General features: G+C 56.0%; 2 protein-coding genes across 5 annotated transcripts; one reads left to right on the top strand and one right to left on the bottom strand.

Moving 5' to 3' along the window:
- Positions 1-63: 63 nt before the first annotated feature.
- On the top strand, positions 64-13,814 carry RUSF1 (RUS family member 1). 2 transcript variants are annotated; one of them, XM_002721747.5, is made up of 13 exons: positions 64-516; positions 714-828; positions 5,328-5,373; positions 6,424-6,456; positions 6,541-6,646; positions 8,333-8,434; positions 10,266-10,336; positions 10,415-10,599; positions 10,681-10,738; positions 11,110-11,180; positions 11,734-11,877; positions 12,003-12,080; positions 12,507-13,814. In XM_002721747.5, the coding sequence occupies exons 1-13, from the start codon at positions 217-219 to the stop codon at positions 12,602-12,604; spliced, it is 1,407 nt and encodes a 468-aa protein (XP_002721793.2). In that variant the 5' UTR covers positions 64-216; the 3' UTR covers positions 12,605-13,814. The 2 variants fall into 2 exon arrangements, with proteins under 2 accessions (XP_002721793.2, XP_008246918.2); XM_008248696.4 differs by lacking the exon at positions 12,507-13,814 and adding an exon at positions 12,344-12,423.
- Positions 12,564-18,166, bottom strand: SLC5A2 (solute carrier family 5 member 2). 3 transcript variants are annotated; one of them, NM_001082669.1, is given in 14 exon segments: positions 12,641-13,079; positions 13,168-13,297; positions 13,965-14,180; positions 14,259-14,427; positions 14,526-14,676; positions 14,778-14,885; positions 15,091-15,226; positions 15,529-15,758; positions 15,888-15,968; positions 16,355-16,460; positions 16,699-16,863; positions 17,224-17,328; positions 17,408-17,479; positions 18,014-18,141. In NM_001082669.1, coding segments are annotated over 14 exon segments (2,022 nt in total). In that variant the 5' UTR covers positions 18,140-18,141; the 3' UTR covers positions 12,641-12,852.
- Positions 18,167-22,808: the final 4,642 nt, after the last annotated feature.

Raw genomic sequence — 22,808 nt, 5'->3', positions numbered from 1 at the left:
AAACTTTACAGAGATAAAAGGCCCGACAGCTCCTAGGGCGTGGGAGGCGAGCCAGGAAGCTAGGAACAGCTGTTAACAGGATGCTGGGGCCGCGCGCCCTTCGCGAAGGAAGATTGTCCCTGCGCAGCCGCCGTCGCCGAGCCGGAAGTGAAGCTGGTGGTCGTGGCAGCTGAGACCGTGGCCACGTCTGGCGGGGCTCGGACCGGGAGATTCGGGATGGCTGAGGACGGGGCTCCTGGGACCGCTGTGTGCTTCGAGCAGTTCGGCTCCGGGACGGCCCGGGGCTGCCGCGTCGCGGCCGACGGCAGCCTGCAGTGGGAGCCGGGAGGGTGGCACTGGCGGGGGTTCTCCCGGGTCTTCCAGGCGAAACCAGATGGACGAGATGGGGGTGGAGGGGGTTCCCCCGGCACCGCTTCCCGGACGCTCGCGGGGCTCCAGGCCGTGTTCTTGCCGCAGGGCTTCCCTGAGAGCGTCAGCCCGGACTACTTGCCCTACCAGCTGTGGGATTCTGTGCAGGTCAGCCCGGTGGACACAGGGAGATGGGAGAGGGGTCTGTGCAGGCTCTGGCTGTCTCCACACATTTAAGCGAGCGATCGAGGCCCGGGGCGGGGCCGTGACGTGTCCCAGGCCACACACCAAGAAGGATGGCGGGGAACGACGTAAACCTCTGTGCCCCAGTGCCCACTCCTCACTCCGCCTCTTTTCTTCTCCAGGCCTTTGCTTCCAGTCTCTCCGGCTCCCTGGCCACCCAGGCAGTCTTGCTGGGCCTAGGGGTGGGGAACGCAAAAGCCACTGTCTCAGCTGCCACGGCCACCTGGCTCGTGAAAGGTGAGCTGCACCCCCTGGAAGCCTCAGCGGTTGCCGCTCTCGCCTTGGCCTCTTTGTCTTCCCATTGCAAAGCCCAGCCCCTCCTTTGTGCCTCTGCCAGTATCCTGGGCTCCCGAAGGGTGTGAGATTATGAACTCCTGCGTGATGAGGTAGCATGCAGGAGCCAAGTGTCCCCAGTATCTCACACAGTGCCTTGTCGCACCCCAGCCTTACCCCTCAAAGAGGGCATACCCTTATCCCACACAGCAACCTAGCAGCCACGTACAAACTTCAGAGCCCCTAATCACCTGGTCCCAAGTCTCTCCCTATTACGCCTTGTCTGTCTGTGGAGGATTGCACGAGAATGCACTTTGTCCAATAAAAGTGCCCGCTGCCCGTGATGGTGGGAATGGGTTATTTTCAGAAAGAAAGGACACAGCTGATCCCAAAGAGAAGGGAGATTCTGGAAAGCAGGAAAGTACCCCCCCCCCCCCCCGGGATCTTACGTGCCGTGAATGAGAGCCCTAATGACCGTGTGCTGGGTGTGTACGGCGTGGTGCGCAATCACTAAGAAACAAAGATGGTGTCTGCCCTCTGCCTCCTAGGGAGAGAAGTAGAGGGGGTTCCACACCCAGAGGTCCTGTGGCTTTGTCCGCTGACCTTCACCTCTCAGCACCGTTCCCAGAGGGTACTCAGGGTATTTCGATCAGAGGCTGATCAGGAATACAGGTGGCCCAGGTGGCAGCTTAATCCGCTCTGCCACAACGCCTGCTCCCCAAACCGTGTCTTCCAAATAATTCTGTGGCAAGTGGCCATTTTCCTCCGTTTACAGGTGAGGAAACTGAGGCACGGTGTCCTGTCCAGGGTCACATAGACATTAGGTGGTAGGGCTTGGGTTTGAATTTGGGTGGTTAAGCTCCAGAGTCCGATTTCATTCCAGCACACTGGGATTACTTTGGATCTTGTCCATTGCTCTCCTGTGGGTTAAGTGCTTGGAATGAAGTCGGAACTCGGGTCAGTAGCTAATATTTCTGTGTCGTTTCTAAGCATCCCCATCTCACCACCAACATGGTGGCCTAGATACATTTTCAGCTCAGGTTATTAGGTTTAAAAATAAGGCTATTTTAAGATACAAAAAAAATATCCAGGTACTCTGGAGCATGTTACTGATGCTAAAAGGAGCCGCCTTCATTAGAAAGGATTTCATGGGGTTATTACCATCAAACATGGAAAAATTGTGGGTCTGGCTTCGTATGCAAAACTCCCTTGGACTTTCTTGATACGATCCTTTTCAGATACAGATCTCTATGAAACACAGTGTTGACTGTCACAACCCACGTGGTAAGACTCCTCAAAGCCCACCATAGGGCATGCATATGGGTCTTGATCTCTGCAGCCAGCTATGTTGGATGCCATTATTAACTTTTTTCACATGGAGAAACTGAGGCACAGAGAGGTGACATAACTTGTACCAATATCACCTAGGGCCAGGATTTGGGCCCAGGACTCCTGAGTCCCACTCTTTACCGCAACTCTTTTGCCTAATAGGATTTCAAAGTGGAGCCAAATAGCAACTTGTGGACAGCTGATTGCTTTTTGAGACTCAGAAGTTTCTAGATATATTTTTTTAAAGATTTATTTATTTATTTGAAAGTCAGAGTTACACAGAGGAGAGGCAGAGAGAGAAAGAGGTCTTCCATCTGCTGGTTCACTCCCCAGTTGGCCGCAACTGCCAGAGCTGTGCTGATCCGAAGCCAGGAGCCAGGAGCTTTTTCCAGTTCTCCCATGTGGGTGCAGGGGCCCAAGCACTTGTGCCATCTTCTACTGCTTTCCTGGGCCACAGCAGAGAGCTGGATTGGAAGTGGAGCAGCCAGGACACGAACCGGCACCCATATGGGATGTCGGCACTGCAGGCCTGGGCGTTAACGCACTGTGTCACAGTGCCGGCCCCAAGTTTCTAGATCTTAAAGCTCAGTTAACTAAGTGAGGCAAGAGCAGGTGAGAATTATGTTTCCTATTCTGATGGACAGATTGCCTTTCAGATATCAGGCAGGGTGTGCGTCATCAGTGTGTCGGAGCGCCACCCTCTTGATTCAGACACGGGCCCTGGAAACTGACATTAGAGGAGCAGAGAGGGCCCCCTTTGTGTCGAGTGTCCTAGGGAAGATATGCATCTGGTTGGAAGAAGAATGCAGTCTGTCCTAGCGGGCTCCCTCTTGGTTAGCGAGAGTGATCTTGCCATGTTCCAAATCACTAACCCGATCCAATACCAGAATCTTAAATGGAAAAGCAAACTGTTGAGAATAGAATGTACTTGAAAGGGAGAGGTGAAGGTGATTGACAGCAGAGAGGAGGCCTGGGAAGCCACCCTGAAGGGTGTTGCTCCGGGAAGCAGAGCAGGCCGGGTGAGAACGTGTTGTCCACACGCTGCCCAGCCCTGGCTGATGGTGGCAGGGAAGGAAGGCAGGCCCAGACATTAGCATGTCTTCAGGGTGATCAGAAAAGCTGGAAATCCAGATTTCCTCGAAAGAAAAATCCACGTTGTTTACCTGTCTTCTTGGAGGTTCAGTTGCTTCCTCTGTGAAGGAACGATGCCTCCCAAGCTCAGAGGCTTTTTGTGTGAAGAGAGAGGAGCATCGGTGTTCCGGTGTCTGCAGAGTGCTTAGCAGCCTGTCTCGGACCCAGAGACAGTCAGCTGGGTGAGCCTGCCTGCTACAAGGCCTCAGTGAGGCAGGTGCAGTGGTACAGCGGGTTAAGCTGCCCCTAGGGATTCCCACCTCCCATACTAGAATGCCAATTCCAGTGCCAACTACTCTGCTTGGGCATCTGCTACCCACATGGCAGTCCCAGCTGGAGTTCTGGGCTCCTGGCTTTGGCCTGGCCCAGCCCTAGTGGTTGCAGTGAACCATCAGATGGGACAGTCTCTCTCTCTCTGAATGCGTTTCAAGTAGATAAAAATAAATTAATAAATGGGTCTCAATGTCCAAGGATAGAGGCTTCTGCGGGGGGGGGGGGGTCAGTGCATCAGTTTGCAGTGCAGTATATCATCATCATTGTGGTCTTGCTTCCTCTGTGTCCTTTGTCGTGTCCCCTGGGGGAGTCCCTGCCAGTTCGTCCTCATGATCCCCCTGCTGGCGGTAATGGGTACTGTCTCAGTATAAAGGAGGATTGGAATTTGCCAAGGTTTTCTGTAGAGGGTGAGGCGGTAAACATTCTGCCTTTTGCTGGCCCCAGTCTCAGTCACAGCTCTTGTGTCACAGAAACAGCCACAGACAAACGAGCATAGCTGTGTTCCAATAAAACTTGACGAAAACAAGATGGAAGCCACGTGATTTACCGATCCCTGGTCTGCGTCAGTATTTTTCATATTGACGGCTGTCTGCTGTTGGCCGGATTCTGAGGCTGGCGCTGTGACTTCCTGGGCCACTGCAGTATCCCCCTGGCTTCAGGAAGTCCCTGGTGCACAGTAAGCAGCCAGGAAGCAGTTGTGCAACTGAACACCCAGCTGGTTCTAGGTACTTGGTTATTCTCCCCAGCCTGAGCGGGCCCCTCCGTCTGCCCTCCACCCACAGTGTATCACCAACCCACAGCCCAAATCCTTTATTTATCCTATAATGACCTGCGACTGCACTGCTAGCCTAAGAGCTAGAACATCAACAGTAACCTCTGAACTTTCCACTTAAGATTTCCTGCTTTTTGGAATAGTTTTACCAAATAGAGATATGTTCCCAGAAATTATACAGTGTGAGTTGTTTTAGAGCTTTATGAAAACTATTTTGTGCTGTGTGTTGTCTTTGTGAGTTACTCTTTAAAAAAAAAAAAAGATTTTATTTATATTTGAGGGGTAGAGTTACAGCAGAGAGGGAGAGAGAAATCTTCCATCTGCTGGTTCACTCCCCAAATGGCCACAATGGCTGGAGCTGGGCTCATCCGAAGCCAGGAGCTAGGAATTTCTTGTGGGTCTCTCATGTGGATGCAGGGACCCAAGTATTTGGGCTATCTTCTACTGCTTTCCCAGGCCATAGCAGAGAGCTGCATTAGAAGAGGAGCAGCCGGGACATGAACCGGTGAGCATATGGGATACCGGCAGCCTACTACGTCACAGCGCCAGCCCTGAGTTACTCTCATACGACATTATAACGTTAGTATTCATCCGTGTTGCTGTGAATAGTTGTAGTTCATTGGATTTTCACTGCTGAAGTTTGAGTGAACATTTTTTTGGTCTCCTGCTAGTGAACATTTGTAATATCCCAGTTATGAACAACGCTGCAAAGAACATTTCTTGTCCATGTCTCTCTGTATGCTTGTACACTTAGTTCTTTTGAGTGCATACCGAGGAACTAAGTCTAGGCACTTCTGAGCCCTCATGCAACTGTGTCCTTCCAGAATTTACCAAACCAAGCCAGGTTTCCAAGGCAGCAACTCTGGGTGAATCCATCACTTCAGTGCCAGGGACTGCCAAACCCCGCAGCTCCCAAGTCTCATCCTCCTTCCTTACCAATGGTGTCTTCTCTCCCCAGATTCAACTGGCATGCTGGGCCGCATCATCTTTGCCTGGTGGAAGGGGTGAGTCGGTGTTCCTGGTCAGTGGACACAGGACAGCACCCGCCAGTGGCGGGAGTCAGCCGCTGCGCTGGTGAGGGTTCGTGGGACATAATTGTGTCAAGTGCCCAGCATGTTACCTGCCCGTAGTAACATTTGCTGCCCTAACCAGCTTCCCCTGTGGTCCCCAGCCCCTCTGTGTGCTGTCTCTAACCCTTGTGACAACGTTGTAGGGTAGCACTGTGTGTGCAGTTGTACAGGTATGAACACCTGGAAGAGGGAAATGGCTTGCGCCAGCCAGATGGCCTGCAGCTAGTGAGATGAGGTCCCCACAGCATAAAGCTGCTTTATTGGGCAGAACCCTGGGCCAGGCCACAGTGTTCAAGAGCTGCCCTGTGTGTGCTCCCGATGCAGGAGTGCTCCCTTTCCCTCTAGATTACAAGTTACAACTCGAGGCTGTGCTACAGATTCTTGCTTTTTAAATTTATTTTACTTGAAAGGCAGAAAGAGAGATGGATCCTTCGCCCATCTGCAGGCTCTTTCTCACTGGCCTGCAATAGCCCAGGCTAGACCAGGCCAAAGGTGGGAACTGGGAGATTAATCCAGGTCTCCCACAGGGGTGTCAAGGACCCAGTTATTCAAGCTATCACCTGCTGCCCTCCAGGGTGAACATAGCAGGAGGGGAGCTAGGACTGGAACCCATTCACTTCGATATGGGATGCCGGCACTCCAAGCGTGGCCAGTTACTCACGCTATGCGGTGTCAGGTAGAGGAGCCCATGAACAGCCTGCCTCAGGCTGGCTGGAGGGTGGGCAGCAGCCACAGAACAGTCAGGTTTTCCCTTGTGCATCATGGGCTAGTAAGGGGGACAGCACTGAGGGGTCACTGCAGGGCGTCCCAGCCGATGACCACGGTTCAGGCAGCAGGGACAGGGTATAGGGACAGGCCTCCGGCTGGAGGTGTGGGTTTTTCTTGGGCCCCTCAGACCTTACTATGGCCTAGGACTCCCCACCCTGCCCGCAGGATGTGTTTCCTCCTTAACTCTGAATTGCAGCAACCTCTCCTCCCTGACAGGAGCAAACTGGACTGTAACGCGAAGCAGTGGAGGTGAGGAGGGGCTGGGCCCGGGGGTGGGGGGTGAAGGTCTCCTACCTCTGACCCCTGACCTCTGGCTTCTGATCCTTCCCCCAGGCTTTTCGCTGACATCCTCAACGATATTGCCATGTTCTTGGAGATTATGGCTCCTGTGTTCCCAGTCTGTTTCACCATGACCGTCAGCACCAGCAACCTGGCCAAGGTACCCATCTTTGGGAGCACCCCTAGCCCAAGACACCTGCCTTGGTGGTACTTTGTGTAGAGGTGCCACTAGGCCCCGGTACTTCTAGAAAGTGAGCAAGTTCAGATGTTTCTTCTCACACCCAGCCATATACTGGGTACAATGGTGCTTTGTGGTAGAGGACTCCCTGGGCACAGTGTGTTAACCAGCTTTTCATCCCTGTAACAAAATGGCTAAGACAAGCCACTGAGGAAGGAGGAGCTTTCTTTTTGGCTTATGTTTTTGGAGGTTCCCAGCCCAAAGCTGGTTCTACTATCTGGTGAGCCTGGTGGGTGGGGATGGCAGAGCCAGTGTGGAGGAGTGATGTGGAACCTGGCCCTTCATCTATGCCTGCGTGGCCTCTCCTCATAAAGCCACCGTGACTGGCTCATGGGGGCACCACCCTGACCACTTACTATAGTCTCTTCACTTGCCAAAGGCCCTGCCTTCAGACTGTGCAACAGGGTTACATTTCCACTCTTCATCCCTTGGCTGTTAGCTATAATCCATGAACATGAGCCTTTGGGGATCAAGTGCTGAGCACCCCTTCCCCCCACCCCTGGGGACCGAGGGGTTGGACTGAGGATTGCGACTTTGGATGTGTGCTTCAGATTCTGCGTTATCCTCTATCTTTGGGGCCTCGGTCTCTGCCCATCCCCTCACCTTCAGCGAAACCTTGACTCGACTCTGTTCCTTTTCCCTCCTTGCTGTCTCCAGCCCATTCACTCCTCCACCTCCCTGTCACCTCAGCTGAAACAGCACGATGAGTTCCTGGGTGGTGTCCCTGCTTCCGTTCTCATCCCTCCTTTGTCCTTGTCAGAGGGGCCCAATAATCCTTTACAAATGGGAGTCGGGTCAAGGCAGCTCCCTGCCCTGTTTCTCTCAGGATAAACGCTTGGCAAGGCTCACAGGACTCGCCGTGGTCAGCTCCCTGCCAGTCGCTCCAGCCTCTTTTTTGTCCTGCATTTCTCTTGGCTGTGTGTAAGCTTTCTCTGCCTATGGAGTAACTGGTTTGTCATCTGTTGATCTCTGCTGCGTGAGGGCAGGGCCCACGTTTAACTTGTACTGCAGCACCTCCGTCTGTGTTGGCATCTGAAAGAGGTGTAGTGAGATGTGGGATGAATGAGAGTGACCAGTGACCTTTGCCACCATGAGATCTCAGAGGAAGAGATTTTGGGTGCCCTGGAGGTTCAGTCAGAGCCACCAGCGTACGTTTTGGACTGGCTTGCCAGGCTGGCCAGGGCTTCATGGGGCCAGGAAGTGTAGTAGAATTACAGGTTAGGGGGAACATCACGTGAAGTGGGAAGCCAGGCTGGGCCTGGTCGCTGGTCAGTGGAGAGGATGCAGCCAAAGTAGGAGTTGGAGGAGGGGGACCTTCTGGGCGAAGAGTGACCTTGGGGCCTCTGCCCTGGGGAAGGAAATTGAGTTTCCTTGCGACCAGGTCTACAGGTGATAGTGCAGGAAGGACTTCAGCTTGCTTCTGGAACGAGATGGCAGGTGAGCCCAGAGGAAGTGCGTGGTGAGAACCACATGACAAGGACAGCATTCAGGAATTTGCCCCAGGGTCACTCGAGGCCTGGTCCTCTCACATGGCTGGCCCACTGAAACGCTTGTGTTGTGCGCACCATGTGGCCGCCCTGACCCATGCCCTTCCCTCTGTCCACCCAGTGCATTGTGAGCGTGGCTGGTGGGGCCACGCGGGCTGCGCTGACCGTGCACCAGGCCCGCAGGAACAACATGGCCGACGTGTCCGCCAAGGATAGCAGCCAGGTGAGCAGCCAGGAGTGGAGGGAGTGTGTGCTTGGGATAGTGGGGGCTGCAGGCCAAGTGACACTGGGTGGTCAGGAGAGAAGCACCTGAGCACCCCTGGGTGGGAGGGAGGGGAAGGAACCTAAGTGCAATGTGCTTGGACTCTGAGCATCTGTTGTTAGGCTCTGGTGGTGGCAGGTCCACTAATGCTCACAGCCCTACCCACTCTGTGTGCATGGCCAGGAGTGAGCCCCTGCCCTTGCCCTGTGGGCACTGCCCCAACCTGGGAGCTGACTGTGCTGATCACGTGAGGGCCCCCGTGTGAAGCTCTGGGCAAGTCAGAAGGTGCTCAGCATGTGGGTTCATCAGGGTCACTGGCCGGAAGTGTGCGCTCAGCAGTTTAGCAAGCTCTGCTGACCAAGTCGGTCCACCTGACCAAGATAACACCCCTCAGACCAAACCTGCGAGCACTAGATTCCCCCAGCCCCTGTGCTAGGCGCTCGCGTGTGTAGAACGATTTAACCCTTTCCAGCCCTGCAAGGTGGCTGGGTTGCCACCTGGGGCTAACAGATGGGGAGCATAAGGCCGGGGATCCCAGAAGTCCAAGATAGTTTTCTTTTGACACTAAAACACTTTGGAAACCTCCGTTCTCTCCAGTCCCACTTTCTGACCTAATAGTGACAAAGCTGATAGTAACTAGTCGTTAACCACGTGCCAAGTATTTCATGTCTATGAACTCATTAAGTCCTTGTGATGGTCTTGTGCAAGAAAGGACTTCTTGTGGCCATTTCAGTTGAGGAAACGGAGCACAGAGAGGTCCAGTACCCCTGAGTGCCCTTGGACAAGTCCCTTCTCTCAGGAAATGACTAAACCAGTTTTTCCCCTTAACTTCCCCTGGCCCTAGATCTGGAGGCCATGGGGTTGGGTGTGGGGATGGGGAGGAATTGCACATCCCAGGCTGTCCTCTTCAGGGTCCCCTGGCTCCATGCCAGCTCTCACCTGCTCTCTTGCTGGCACCAAGCACTACCCCCACTCCCAGGCTGTTCCTTCCGAAGGCTCCAGGCTGTCTCAGTCCATAGCAGCATCACATCACAGGGCGGCCTGGCACAGGTGCCTCACCCCACCTGCTGCTGATGTCTCCTTGTTGCCCCTCGATACAGCTGCTGGGAGTGACTGTTCCCACCTTCTGCTCCTGAGCCCCCCAGGTCCCTGACCCCAGTTCACTGCCACACCCTCAGCCTTTATGCCCTTAGCCCACGAGGGCTGGGGGAGAAGAGTTGTCTACCCAAGGCCCTCTCTGTGCCAAAACTGACTCTTCCCGGGGCGTCAGTGGTCAGTGTCACCAGTCCAGTTTCCTCTTTCATGACGAGCTGAGGGCAGGGAGCTGAGGGTCTTTTCCCCTGGGGTGACCTCAGTCCAGCCATCAGAGGGGTCTGATAACAGATTGGCGAGGGGAAAGGTTTGGTCTGGTTCTTTCTCTTCCTATGTGGTTCCTTGAGCCCTCTGTGGATTTGTCTGCACACTAAGGCATCTCCAGGTTTGACCTTTTCAAGCCACCAATAAGAGTTGTCACCCACTCACAGGGGAATGAGTCTCTGAGTGTGGGCTACACAGATGAGTCTTGCCAATCAAAGGTGTGTTCCAGAGGCTGTGTGTCTGCCCCGGCAGAGGAGCGGCTGGTTTCTTTCCACTGACAGCTCACTCCCCAAAAATCTTAAGAATGTACTTGGCAGCCCCCTCAGAGGAAGGGGCCCCAGGAGGCTTTGGAGCCGGGAGGAGAGTGCTGGAAGCACTCAGGGGCGTTTGGTGTGGAGGGCGCCCTCTAGCTCCTGACCCCTCTGCCATTTTCCAGGAGACACTGGTGAACCTGGCAGGGCTCCTGGTCAGCCTCTTGATGCTTCCCCTGGTGTCAGGTTGCCCTAGGTAAGCCGGGAGCAAGGGCCGGAGTTGGTGCCGGCTGGGCTGCCACCCCCACTGGCCACCTCACCTTGTCTTCCCCAGCGTCAGCCTCGGGTGTTTCTTCCTCCTCACTGCCCTCCACATCTATGCCAACTACCGGGCCGTCCGAGCCCTTGTCATGGAGACCTTGAATGAAAGCCGGCTGCGGCTGGTCCTGAAGCACTTTCTTCAGCAGGGGGAGGTACTTGACCCCACGCCAGCCAATCAGATGGAGCCGCTGTGGACAGGTGACTCAACTGCTCGTCCCGAGGCCTGTGTCTCCCCAGCCTCTCCCCACTGCCCAGCGTCCTGATTCCAGCTTCCCATAGGTTTCTCACCGTCTCCGGCTCTATCCCTGGGGGTCCCTCTACACTGTTTGGTCTCCAGGTGAGCGGCCCAGTGCCTCCCACTCCTCACAGCTGCCGTCAGGCTCCTGAGTGGGTCACACAGTGGCTTCCCAGCTGTATCCCCCTGTCTGAATAGACCTGGGTTCAGCGTGTGTGTGTGTGTGTGTGTGTGTGTGTGTGTGTGTGTGAGGTGGGGCAGCAGGGTGTGTGCCTCAGAGGAGGTACAGGGATGTGTTTGTTGGGGGTAGGAAGGATGGGTGGATGGGGAGCATGGTGGCTGGGTACAAGAGAAAGGCTGGGCTAGGTGGAGGGGGGTGAGTGACGGACAGACGCCGGAAGTGCGCCCAGTGGCGCTGACAGCCGTCTATGGCCTTCCTTCTTGGCTTCCCCCTGCACTCTCTTCCCTGCTAGTATGTCTGAGCTGCAGCAGCTGATTGACGGGCACCAGGAGCCCTACCTCCTCTGCTGGGACCAGTCACGAAGTAAGTGGGGCACATCCTCCCTGCTCTTGACTGGGGTCTGGACCCAGACCTTGGACCAGCTGGAGGCCGCTGGTGTCCCAGGGGGCTGCTCCAGACTAGGACTTAGAGCTGCCGCCCCGGTGCAGCAAGGTGGCGCCAACAGTGCCTGCCTTATCCCCCACAGTGTTAATCTGAGAATCAAATAAGGCGGTTAAAGAAAGGCACTGGGTGCATTGTCCCTGGGGAGCCACTCTTCTTGGGGGAACAAGTCCCTGAGTTTACTGATACTACTGGTTACGGGTTAAAGGTGCTTATTCTCAGTAGCCACTAAAGAAGTGCAAAATAAGCCCACCTCACTGAGCTGCGGTGAAGTAGTATTTGGGAATTGGGAATTTCTGTATGGCCAGAACACTCGGGGGAGGGGGGCGCAGGAAGTGAAGTTGGTAGGAAAGAGTGAGAAGATGGCCTTCCAGGGCTAGCTCAGCCCCCTGGGGCAGACAGGCGTGAAGCAGGGGGGTTGGGTTGAGGGTGGGAAGTGGCCCCTCTCTGCTACCTGTCTGCCCTGGCTCTCCAGACCAGGTGCAGGTAGTTCTGAGCCAGATGGCAGGCCCTGAGACCGTCCTAAGAGCCGCCACACACGGGCTGGTGCTGGGAGCCTTGCGGGAAGACGGACCCCTTCCAGGAGAGCTGGAGGAGCTGAGGAGATGGGTGCGGGCAGGTGAGGGCCTCATAAACTGGACCACTCATGACGTGGAGTGGAGTGGTGTGGGGGGGGCAGGGGAGGGAGGGGAAGTACCGCCTGTGCCCCTGGAGGGCTGTAGAATTGCTGGTTGTGCACCCCAGGTCCTGAGAAAGATAGCTGGGTGGTCGTGAAGGAGACGCACAAGGTGTTGGACAAGCTGTTCCCAAAGTTCTTGAAAGGTAACATCCTTGAGCCCCAGCTCTCTGCTGCCTGCTCTCCCACCTACCTGGCTTTTCTGGGTGTTCTGAGGTTCAGGGACCCAGTCCCCCGTCTATCGGACGGTGTCTGGGGCTGTGTCGCGCTGATAGGCTGGGTATTCCTGGTTGGCTTTCGGGAGGTGGGGGCGGAGAGGGGCTCCCGCTGACTGATGGTGACCTTTTGTGCAGCACTGCCTCCATTCTAGCATTTTCCTCGTGCTAGCTCGGTGAATTCTTGCTGTCAGCAGGTGAAGTTTTCACCTCTTTTATGGCAGAAGGGAAGGCAGCCGAGGTCGTCCCGGAAGCCTAAGCACCTGGCCCGTGTCCTCCTTCCCCGCCTCCCCAGGGCCAGGGCCAGCCCGCAGGCTCCTCCCCAGCATTCTCAGCAGCACCCTGACCCCTCCCCAGGGCTGCAGGCTGCTGGCTGGAAGACCGAGAAGCACCAGCTTGAGGTGGATGAGTGGAGGGCCTCGTGGCTCCAGACTCCGGAAAAGAAGGTCTCATGAGCAGCCCGGACAAGGACACTGGCCACGGCAACTTGTGGGAATGGCTGCTTTATTTTTGCTGAGGGAAACCGTTAGGGCAGCTTGGCTGAGGCCTCGTGGAAGTGACTGCCAATCAAATGGACTGGGCCTTCCCATACCACTCCTGCCCCTTCCCCCTTTCCGGGGACCGCTGCAGGCTCCTGATCCCTGCTCATTGTGCGGCCAGCCCTGTCCTGACCTGTGGCTCGTGATGCCCAACACAGTCGGCCCTAGGCATAAAAGCCCCAGAAAAACATGGCCACGGCCATCATGAGCAGGGCATTGAGGTTGACCACCCGGGACCAGCGCGGGTCCTCGTTGATGTCCTCCAGCCGCCTGGCCGCTGCAGCCTCCTCCTCCTGGGTAGGGGGTGCGGGGCCACCTGCCCTGCCCCTGTTCATTCCACAGAACCACAGCAAGCACTGGCGGAACAGGCCTGGGCCCGGGGCCTGGGGCTCTGAGGGAAATTGAGGCCTGACAGTGAGTTTGAGGGAGCTTGCCCCAGCTCCCCCTCCTCAGCACCCCCTCCCTGATCAGTCCCATACCTTCCATCTCCACTGCGTGCTCTGGGCGCCCGTTCTGGACAGGGGGAGAGGCCGGGGCTTCCAGCTCGTCAGCATCCAGGTCTTCCCGTTCCTCCTTGCTGTGCCGGAGACTGAAAACCAGGCGGTGGAGCTGGGGAGGGTGGGAGCAGGGGCCGAGTGGGAGTCCTGTTCCCCCAGCCCAGGCCCCGGTCCTGAGGTCTCTTGTCCTTGCTGTCACACCAGCCCTGGGACTGCCCACCCTCTATCCAGTGCGCCCCCAACCCAGCCTCAGCTCACTCAGACCTTCATCGCCTCAAGCCTGCTGTCTGCACCTAGAACTGGACTCAGCACTCTGGTCTGTTTGGTTTCCTCCTGCTGCTGTGGCATCCCACCCATCCTTCCTGGCCCACCGTTTCTGTCCCTCCCCTCCCCCACTCGCTCAGCCCTGCCCTGCAGCTGCACAAAACCGAAGTGTTTGGTGAGCTCTCAGGAGGGCACTGTGTGCTCAGCCACCAGCAAGGTCCTGTGGGTCGGGTTCCAAAGGCTGTGTTGGATTGGCTTGGGAGGGGAGTGGAGCTTTAATTAGCAGCCTTCTAAAATCTTCAGGCTCCCTCCTCCCAAACCACTTGAAATGAATGTCATTGAAATAAAAACAGGCTTGCTGTGGACCCCAGCCTGCCAACCTCACAGCCACAAACAGGCAGTAGTCAGGTTCTCCCCATGGGTGGGGCTGGAAGCAGATGGGGGTGGCGATGATGGTTCTGGCTCACAGTGGGGCATATTTGGGGCTCCCAGGCCACCCAGAGGCTGCCACTTACGTGCTTGCGTGGGATGGGTGCAGTGCACAAGGAGACGATGATGATGAGGAGGCCAGAGCAGAAGAAGAGCACAATGGCGAAGTAGAGGTAGTGCACCCGACACAGGAACGCCGGGCAAGCAGAGGGTCGCACGCAGCTGCCCGTGCCGAAGGAGAACTCGGGAATAAGGCGTGCCAGGCCCATTAGCAGGCCCCCTATCAGTCCCCAGAAGGCGCCCTGTGGGGGGAGATGGAATCAGCCGGCTCAGGACTACCAAACCCTGTCCCAAGGTCGCCAACCGGGCACGATGCACACCTTCTCATTAACGCGCGGCACGAAGAGCGCCAGCACGAAGACTGCAGACACAGGCGGGGCCAAGTAGCTGGAAACGGACTGGATGTAATCGAAGAGCTGCCCGCCCTGCGCCGCCTGCACCACAGGTAGCCAGGCCACCGACACCGCCACGATGAACACCACCCAGAGCCTGCCATGGGAAGCCAGCGGGAGGTTGTAGCCGGGGTGCTTCGTGCCTTCCACCCGGGCTGAGCATTGCGCGGCAGGAGTTGGGAGCCCGGGCCGCACCGTCCTACTAGCAGCAGCTCGCCTTCGCCGGCGCGGGGCCGCAGGCGCGTGTAGATGTCCATGGTGAAGAGAGTGCTGCTGCTGTTGAAGATGGAGGCCAGCGAAGACATGAGCGCGGCCAACATGACCGCCAGCATGAGTCCGCGCAGACCTGTGAGGGCGACAGGAGCCGTGAGGCGGGGGCGGGGAGGGGGGCTCGGCTAGGGGTGTGCCCTCCCGGCGGCCGTCCACAGCGTCTGCGCCCGCCCTCACCGTTGGGCATGAGCTTCACAACGAGCCGCGGATAGGCGATGTTGGAGCAGCCCACTTCCGTGCCACACACGCGCTTACACACCTCAGGCGCCACGCACGCCACCTCGTCTGCGGGAAAGAGGCCACTGCGCGGCTAGGAGCGGTCCTAGGCTGGGATCTGAGCTCCCCTGAAGCGGGAGGTGGGAATCCTAGCGGAGGGTAGAAGGGGCGCCTCATGGGAGGCAGGGCTGGGAGACGGGCACCCTGATTTTTGCACAAAAAGGGGACTGGACGGGACCCAGGGCTGCGTGCGGGGTGAGGATGCACACGTTACCAGGGTAAAGGATGCGGCTGATCATGCCTGGCATGACCATGAGGAACATGGGCGTCAGCTTCAGGTAGCCACACAAGATGCAGCCTGCCTTGATGTGGGTCAGGTTCCTCCCGGCCAGGCAGCGCTGCACTATGACCTGTGACGGGGGAAGGGGAGTTCAACTCCCTGCCTTGGCTCCCTGAACCCCGTCGACTGGGTCTTCCTCTACCGCAGCCTCCCGACCCCACTAATTCAGCGTCTGGCCCAGCCTCATCTGCTTTCTCAGATCCTGCCCTAGGAATCAACGGCATCCAGCTCCACCTGGTTTAGCTCCACCCTGGCTTGGTTCCTGCCCCCCTCGGTGGGATGGATTCAGGCTGCACCTGTCTTAGCTCCACCCCCTAGAAGTTAGGGCTCTGCTCCAACCCAGCCTCCGCTGCCCAAGCCCTGACGGCACACCTGGTCACTGCACCAGTACCAGCCTGAGACGATGGTGAGCCCCAGGAGCAGCGCGGGCCATGGTAGGTCCCCCGTCACAGGGTCCCGGAGCAGATGATAGGAGTCAGGCCGGGGTCGGTAGCAGGAGCTGGAGATGTTGCCCACAGCCGGGTCCTCGGACACCGTCAGCGAAGTCATCGCTCCCATGTATTTGTCGAAGAGCCCGGAATACCCGCCCACCTCGTGGAAGGCTGTGCGGGCACCGTGCCAGAGTCCTGCTTAGGACCCACGTGCCAGGGAGGCGCGATGTCCCTGCCCCGAGGTGGAGACCCTCTCTGCCCTTGACCCCGGTGCCATCCCCTGTTGGCTGTGCCCCCTACCGTAACCGGTGAGGATGAAGGCCCCTGCGATGATGACAAAGGTCTGCACTGTGTCTGTGTACATCAGCGCTGCCAGCCCTCCTGCAACAGGTCTGGGTCAGTGGAGACAGCCCAGCTGGTGACCTCATAAATTGGGAGAACGAATTTCAAAATGACCTGCCCAGTGTCACTGCTGGTCGTGCATTTAGGCACCAGGAAGCAGGGCTCAGTGAGCAGAGAATCGCCGAGTTTGAGACTCTGCTGATGCTCTCTTGGGCAGGCATCCCCCCGTGAGACCCCTCTCCAAGCCTCTACCAGGTCCCAGTTGCTTCCCTGAGCAGTAGGAGAGAGTGACTTTCTGTCGTCCAAGCTTCAGCTCCGTGCTATCCTGGCTGGGCCCTTAAGCCTGCCTTGGCATCAGGCTCCCCGAAGCCCCGCCCGCAGCTCCCGGCCCGCGCATCCCATGCGGGTGTCGTCCCGCAGGCCACCTGTCACGGTGTAAACCATGGTGATGCCCAGGAGCGCGATGACCGAAGCGTAAATATTCCAGCCTAGAGCCTGCTGAATAAACACCGCCCCGGAGAACATGTCCACCTTGGAGGAAGGAAGGAGGGAGCCCAGAGGTCAGGACTCCCTGGCCAGAGCGCTAACCCAGGTCCCCTTCCCGTGTGGGCCACGACTCTACCGCACCGCCAAGGTTCCCAGGGCCCACCCACCACGGCCGTGGCTCCTTCCACGGACCCTCAGCCATCTCTTCCCCAGGTTCTCCGGCGACCTCCACTAGGTGCCCCGGGCCTGCTAGGATCCCGCCCTGCCCACCGCGCGTGCGCACCGAGATCTTGGTGAAGATGTACAGAAAAAGCGAGAGCACGGACAAGTAGAGGCGGATCCGATGGCCGCCGAAGCGCTTGCGCAGGTACTGCGGCATCGTAATGACGCCTGCGGTCAGGTACACCGGCGCGAACAGCCAACCCAGGAGCAGCACCACGAACAGCGCCTGCGGGCACAGCGCGACAGACAAGGGTGTCTCGGTGCCTGCGACCCTGCCCCGAGCCTGCCCTCGATCCCGAAGGCTCCAGGAGATGTTTGCTTTGGAAGGTGCCACGGATGACCCTGAGAAGGGTCACTCTTGGCGCCACCCAGCGGACAACTGCGCAGGACTGCCCTGGACCCTGAGCATTCAAGGGATGCTTGTTTGACACATTCCTGGGCCTCTTTGCTCTCTCCCCAGCCATCATCCCTGGCCAGCCCCTCCCAAGAGGGTCCCTGCATTCCTCCCACTCCCTGCTCAAGAACCGAAGCACAGCCAGCTGCGGATGGGGTTATTGTCAATTAAAAAAAAAAAAAAAGGTCTCACATTCCACTCAAATCCAGCCACAGCCAAGCCGTTTGCAGCACCGGTCCCTGCCAGGCCCACAAAGTGGCCACTGCCGATATTGCTAGCAAAGAGAGAGGCTCCAACCTAGGTGGGCGGGAGATGGGAATTGAGCCAGGCAATGGTTCCCTGGGCCCCCTCCCTTCCCTGGCCCAGCCCCTCTCACCGGCCACCACACCATGCTTCGTCCTGCCAGGAAGTAGCCACCCACGGTGCCTCTGTTGGTTCTGCACATGGACTTGGGGGGTAGAAGTTGGGGGAGGGAGAGATTGGGGTTTGGGGCACATCTTTGGACCTCATTAGCTCATTAGCCTCCTCAACGCATTCCTCAGCCTTGTCTCAGGCTGAAGATTAACTAGCCCTCAACTCCCCTGGATTGTTTGCACCCCATCCCCCAGGTACCCAGAGCCATCCAGGCCCTGAGCCTCTTATCCAACTTCTCCAGCCCAAACATTGCTGGAGTCAGCCTGATTTTCCTGGGGCCCTGGGACCCAGGCTGCTGGCCAGTTGTACTAGGGACAGGGAAGCAGAGGCCTCTCCCTATAGAATGCTGACCCTAAAGAAAACCCACCGACCACTCAACTAGCAAAACCCAAGGGCAAAACCCAAGGGGAGCAAGATGAGAGATGAATGTAGACCGGACTTGGAAGAGGCACTTGCCCTCCCCCAGCCCCAAGTCTCTCCCTCCCCCCAGCAGCACCTGGGTCTCCCTAAGGCATTTATCCCAAACCCCAGAAACTCAGCCTTCCGCAGCAGCCCCTCAACTTCTCACCCACAAGCCGACACCAATGACCAGCAGGAAATAAGCAGCAATGACCGCGATGTCAGCAGGATTGTCGATGAGAGCCCGCTGGTCCCCCAGCCCCAGTCTGGAGCCTGCCTCCATGTGTTCCTCCATTCTACCCAGGATCTGCTCCTTGAGGGACCAGGCCCTGGACTCCCCCAGGGGAGGGATTAATGGTTACCTCGGGGGCAGTGAGCCGATAAGTCCCCCAGGGGCTTGTCCCCCCCCCCCCCCAGCTTTATTTAGCTGAATCAGGCCCTATCAAGGCAGAAGGCTGCTCCCCGGAGCACCGTTTCCTGGCGCAACCTCCACCCTCTCTCCACTGCCTCAAGCTCAGGATCACTTCTTTGCCTTAAACTGCGTACCCTTCGACCTAGGGACCTGGGTGAGTCAGCCCCCAGGTTCTGACCAATCCAGAGAGCATCTGTGCTGAGTCATCCCTCCTGTCCAAGATCCTCTGATAAGGGTAGGAGTTGTGGTACAGCGGGTAAAGCTGCAGCCTGGGACAGCTGCATCCCATGTTAGAGTGCAGGCTCCAGGCCCAGATGCTCTGCTTCCTATCCAGCTTCCTGCTGATGCATTCTGGGGGACAGCAGATGATGGCCCAAGTGCTTGGGCCCCTGCCTGCCATGTGGGAGACCTGGGTGGAGTTCTGGGCTCCTGGCTTGGGCATGGCACCGCCTTGGCTGTTGCACACATTTGGAGAGTGGATTAGTGGGTGGAAGACCTCTCTCTCTCTCTCTCCCTTTCTGTTACTCTGCCTTTCAAGTGAATAAGGTATATAGCATCTCCATGAAGCCCATAGAAAACACCTATTCCAGCACCGAGGCTCACTTGGCTAATCCTCTGCCTGCGGCGCCGGCACCCTGGGTTCTAGTCCCGGTTGGGGCACTGGATTCTGTCCCAGTTGCTCCTCTTCCAGTCAAGCTCTCTGCTGTGGCCCAGGAAGGCAGTGGAGGATGGCCCAAGTGCTTGGGCCCTGCACCCACATGGGGGACCAGGAGGAAGTACCTGGTTCCTGGCTTCAGATCAGCACAGAGCACCAGCTGTAGCGGCCATTTGGAGGGGTGAACCAATGGAAGGAAGACCTTTCTCTCTGTCTCTCTGTCTCACTGTCTAACTCTGCCTGTCAAAAAAAAAAAAAAGCTATTAATTTCAAAATTATTTTGCACCAAAACAAAGTTATATTTGCATTTCAGTTTTCTATGAAATTCATGTTTTAATTTTTTTTAAGTATTTATTATTTTTTTGAAAGGTAGAGTTACAGAGAGGCAGAGTGGGGGTCTTCCACCCACTGATTCACTCCTCAAATTTCTGCAAAGGCTGGAGCTGGGCCAATCTGAAGCTAGGAACTTCTTCTGGGTCTCTCACGTGGGTGCAGGGGCCCAGGGACTTGGATCATTTTCTATTGCTTTCCCAGGCCATGGATGGGAAGTGGAGCAGCCAGGACTCAAACTGGCACCTACATGGGATGCCAGCACTGCAGGTGGCAGCTTTATCTGCTATGCTGCAGCACACAGCCCCTTATTTGTCTTTTAATTTGAAAGGCGGAGAGATGGAGAGATGGAGAGATGGAGAGAGAGAGAGAGAGAGAGAGAGAGAGAGAGGAACAGATAGAGATCTTCTATCTGCTTGGCTCGTTTCCCACATACCCTCAACAACTGGGGCTGGAGTAAACCAAAGCCAGGAGTCCTGAACTCAAGCCAGGGCTCTCACATGGGTGGCAGGGACTCAAGTACTTGAATCATCACTACTGACCCCCAAGGTACACATACAAGAAGCTGGAACTGGAAGTATAACCAGGTACGGGAGTTGGTTCTTGCCATAATCCAGTGCACAGCTCCACTCTCACTAATTCTAGCCAAGTGATGTTTTCCAGGCTGCTGTTACAAAGTGCTATGTTACATTATGCTTCAAGGCTACATTGTTGTCCTTTTGCCCATGCTCTGGGAATGGCATTCCAAGGTAGGGTTAATCTCTCCACTTACAGACAATCTAAAGGCCTGAGCCCCAACGTCATGGCAAGCTTCAGCACCTGGCTGACCAGTTTTGGCTTTTATTAAAGCTACCCCTTCCCCTAAATGTGCTGCTCCTCCTGCATGTTCTGTGATACCAGCCCTCCCGACCGCCTTCTTAGCAGCTTCAACAAACCCCAGACTGCCCTCACTAAAGCAGGACAGAAGTGCTTGAGATTGCTAAGCTGCTGTTGTCCTCATCTGTTAACAGACAACTCTTTCCTTTACCCTCAAACCTTGTCCTCAGTATTTGGTTTTGGCACCAAGGACAGGGACAGAGCTTTGGGTAACGGAAGAGCAGCCTGGACTTGAACACAGGCACTTCGATATGGGATATGAGCATCCCAAGGAGCAGCTGCAGCACTGTGCCAAACGCCCACCCCTCCCCAGATGTTCCAACTGCCTTGCGTGAGCTCCTTACCCTGACTTTCCAGGCCTGCCGTAACCTGACCCTGGCTTCTCCATACCCTCTCACTCCCTTTCCCTTTCCAACCCAGACATCTTCTTTTTCTACTTATTTCCCCTGGATATTTCCATATCCCCAAAAACTTTGAGTAAGCTGTGTCTTCTCCTAAGGTGCCCCATGCCTCCCAATGGACCAGCTCCTACTCAGCTTACGTCACCTCATCAGCAAAGAGTTCTATGACAATTGACACAGTTCTGAGCACATGGTGTGGTCCCTGTCTGGGTCTAGGTCTGTCTCCCCAGTAGGCCAGAAGTTCTACAAGAACAAGGACTGCTTGGATTCAGACATGGAGTCCCAGGCTGCCCAGTACAGGGTTGGATATGAGAAGGGTCAGCTAGAGCCAGTGTTTGGTGTAGCAGCTACGACACCACCAGTTGTTGGGAAAGAAATGGGATGCCCAAACCCCATATTGAGTGCCTGTATGCAAGTCCTGGCTCCACAAAGATTATTTATTTATTTGAAAGGCAAAGTTAGAGAGAGGGAAGAATAGAGAGAGTCTTTTATATGCTGGTTCAGTCCTCAAATGGCAGAAATGGCTGAAGCTGGGCCACTCCAAAACCAGGAGGTAGGAGCCAGAAGCTTCTTCTGAGTCTCCCATGGGGTGCAGGGGCGCAAGCACTTGGGCTGTCTTCTGCTGCTTTCCCAGGTGCATTAGCAGGGAGCTGGATTGGAAGTGGAGCAGCTGGGACTCAAACTGATGTCCACATGGGATGCTGGCATTCCAAGTCATGGCTTAACCTGCTGTGCCACAACATTGGTCCCATAAATAAATCTTTTTAAAAAATAAAATAGGAGCCAGTGCTGTGGTGTAGTGGGTAAAGCTGTTGCCTGCAGTGCCAGCATCCCATATGGGCACCAGTTTGAGTCCTGGCTGCTCCACTTCTGATCCAGCTCTCTGCTGTGGCCTGGGAAGGCAGTAGAAGATGGCCTAAGTCCTTGGGCCCCTGCACCCACATGGGAGACCTGGAAGAGGCTCCTGGCTCCTGGCTTCAGTTTGGCTCAGCTCCAGCCATTGTGGCTATCTGGGGAGCGAACCAGCAGGTGGAAGACTTTTCTCTCTCTCTCTTTGCATCTGGCTCTCTGTAACTCTGCCTTTAAAATAGATAACCAAATCTTAAAAAAGATAAAATAAAATAGAGGGGCTGGCATTGTGGCCTAGCAGGTTAAGCTGCCACCTGCAGTGCTGGCATCCCATATGGGTGGTGGCTCTAGTTCCAGCTGGACCATTTCCCATCCAACTCCCTGATAATGGCCTGGGAAAGCAGCAGAAGACGGCCCACAAGTTTGAGCTTTTATACCCATGTGGGAGACCTGGAAGAATCTCTGAACTCCTGGCTTTGGTCTGGCCCAGCTCTGGCTATTGTGGCCATTTGGGGAGTGAGCTGGCAGCTGGCAGATTCTCTCTCTCTCTCTCTCTAACTCTGCCTTTCAAATAAAAAATAAATCTTTAAGAAATAATAAACAAATATGTCCTCACCATTGCTTACAAGGCCCTCTATGAACAATATGCATTTCTGCTTTGAGCACTTCCAACTCTAATGATTGATTGATTATATTTGGAAGGAGACAGATGGACAGAGATCTTCCATCTACTAACTCACTCCCCCTGGTGCCCACAGGTGGCCAAAGTCAGGAACCAAGAACCCCGAGGTAGGTCTTCCACATGGGTAGCAGGGGCCCAAGCACTTGAACCATCACTGCTGGTGCTTCTCCCTCTGCTCTCCCCACCCCCAACCAGAGTGTGCATTAGCAGGAAACTGGAGTCAGGACAGGGACCTAGGAATGCTGATATGGGATGTGGGCATTCCAAGTGGAGTCTTGAGCACTGCACCAAATGCCTGCCCCCTTCTTCCTGCTTTCATCTGCTCCCAGATGAAAATCTAGCCAGACTGGCCTTCTCCCCTATTTCCCAGTTTGCCAACTCCAGCGTTGGTGCTTGCTGTCACTTCTGTCTGGAAAGCTCTTCGCTGTCTTCAAGCTCAGACACTGCCTTCTCACAGGGGCTTCTCCAACTGCCTGGTTCTCTCGTTGCCTTCTGTAATTTGTTCTCTGGCTTTTCCTCTTCACCTTCCCTCCTTTCCTGTTGTCCTGCAGTAACTGTTACCAAGCACCCAACTCATTCAATAAACCATTCCAGACCCGAGATGCACAAAGCAATGCCTATTTACCACAGTGACCAGTGCTAATGAGGAACTGGGGAGGTGCTGGGATTGGGTTGAGGGGAGGACTGGGGGAAAGCACTGGTTTTCTCAAGATGGTCAGGGAAGGTGCATTCCTTTGTCACACTTGTCATCGTGTGCTT

Source organism: Oryctolagus cuniculus, chromosome 19 (genome assembly GCF_964237555.1).
Source record: "Oryctolagus cuniculus chromosome 19, mOryCun1.1, whole genome shotgun sequence".
NCBI lineage: Eukaryota > Metazoa > Chordata > Mammalia > Lagomorpha > Leporidae > Oryctolagus > Oryctolagus cuniculus.
This window is presented reverse-complemented; position numbering and strand designations above follow the sequence as displayed.

What these genes read in the sequence shown, in the direction of transcription:
- RUSF1 (XM_002721747.5), top strand. Translation starts at nt 217, where the DNA reads ATGGCTGAGGACGGGGCTCCTGGGACCGCTGTGTGCTTCGAGCAGTTC. An exon ending in CCGCCAAGGATAGCAGCCAG is followed by an intron (nt 8,435 to 10,265) that starts GTGAGCAGCCAG and finishes GCCATTTTCCAG; the next exon opens with GAGACACTGGTGAACCTGGC. An exon ending in GATGGAGCCGCTGTGGACAG is followed by an intron (nt 10,600 to 10,680) that starts GTGACTCAACTG and finishes AGCTTCCCATAG; the next exon opens with GTTTCTCACCGTCTCCGGCT.
- SLC5A2 (XM_051834947.2), bottom strand. Translation starts at nt 18,139, where the DNA reads ATGGAGGAACACATGGAGGCAGGCTCCAGACTGGGGCTGGGGGACCAG. An exon ending in TGTGAAGCTCATGCCCAACG is followed by an intron (nt 14,677 to 14,777) that starts GTGAGGGCGGGC and finishes TCGCCCTCACAG; the next exon opens with GTCTGCGCGGACTCATGCTG. An exon ending in CACCCATCCCACGCAAGCAC is followed by an intron (nt 13,298 to 13,964) that starts GTAAGTGGCAGC and finishes CACCCTCCCCAG; the next exon opens with CTCCACCGCCTGGTTTTCAG.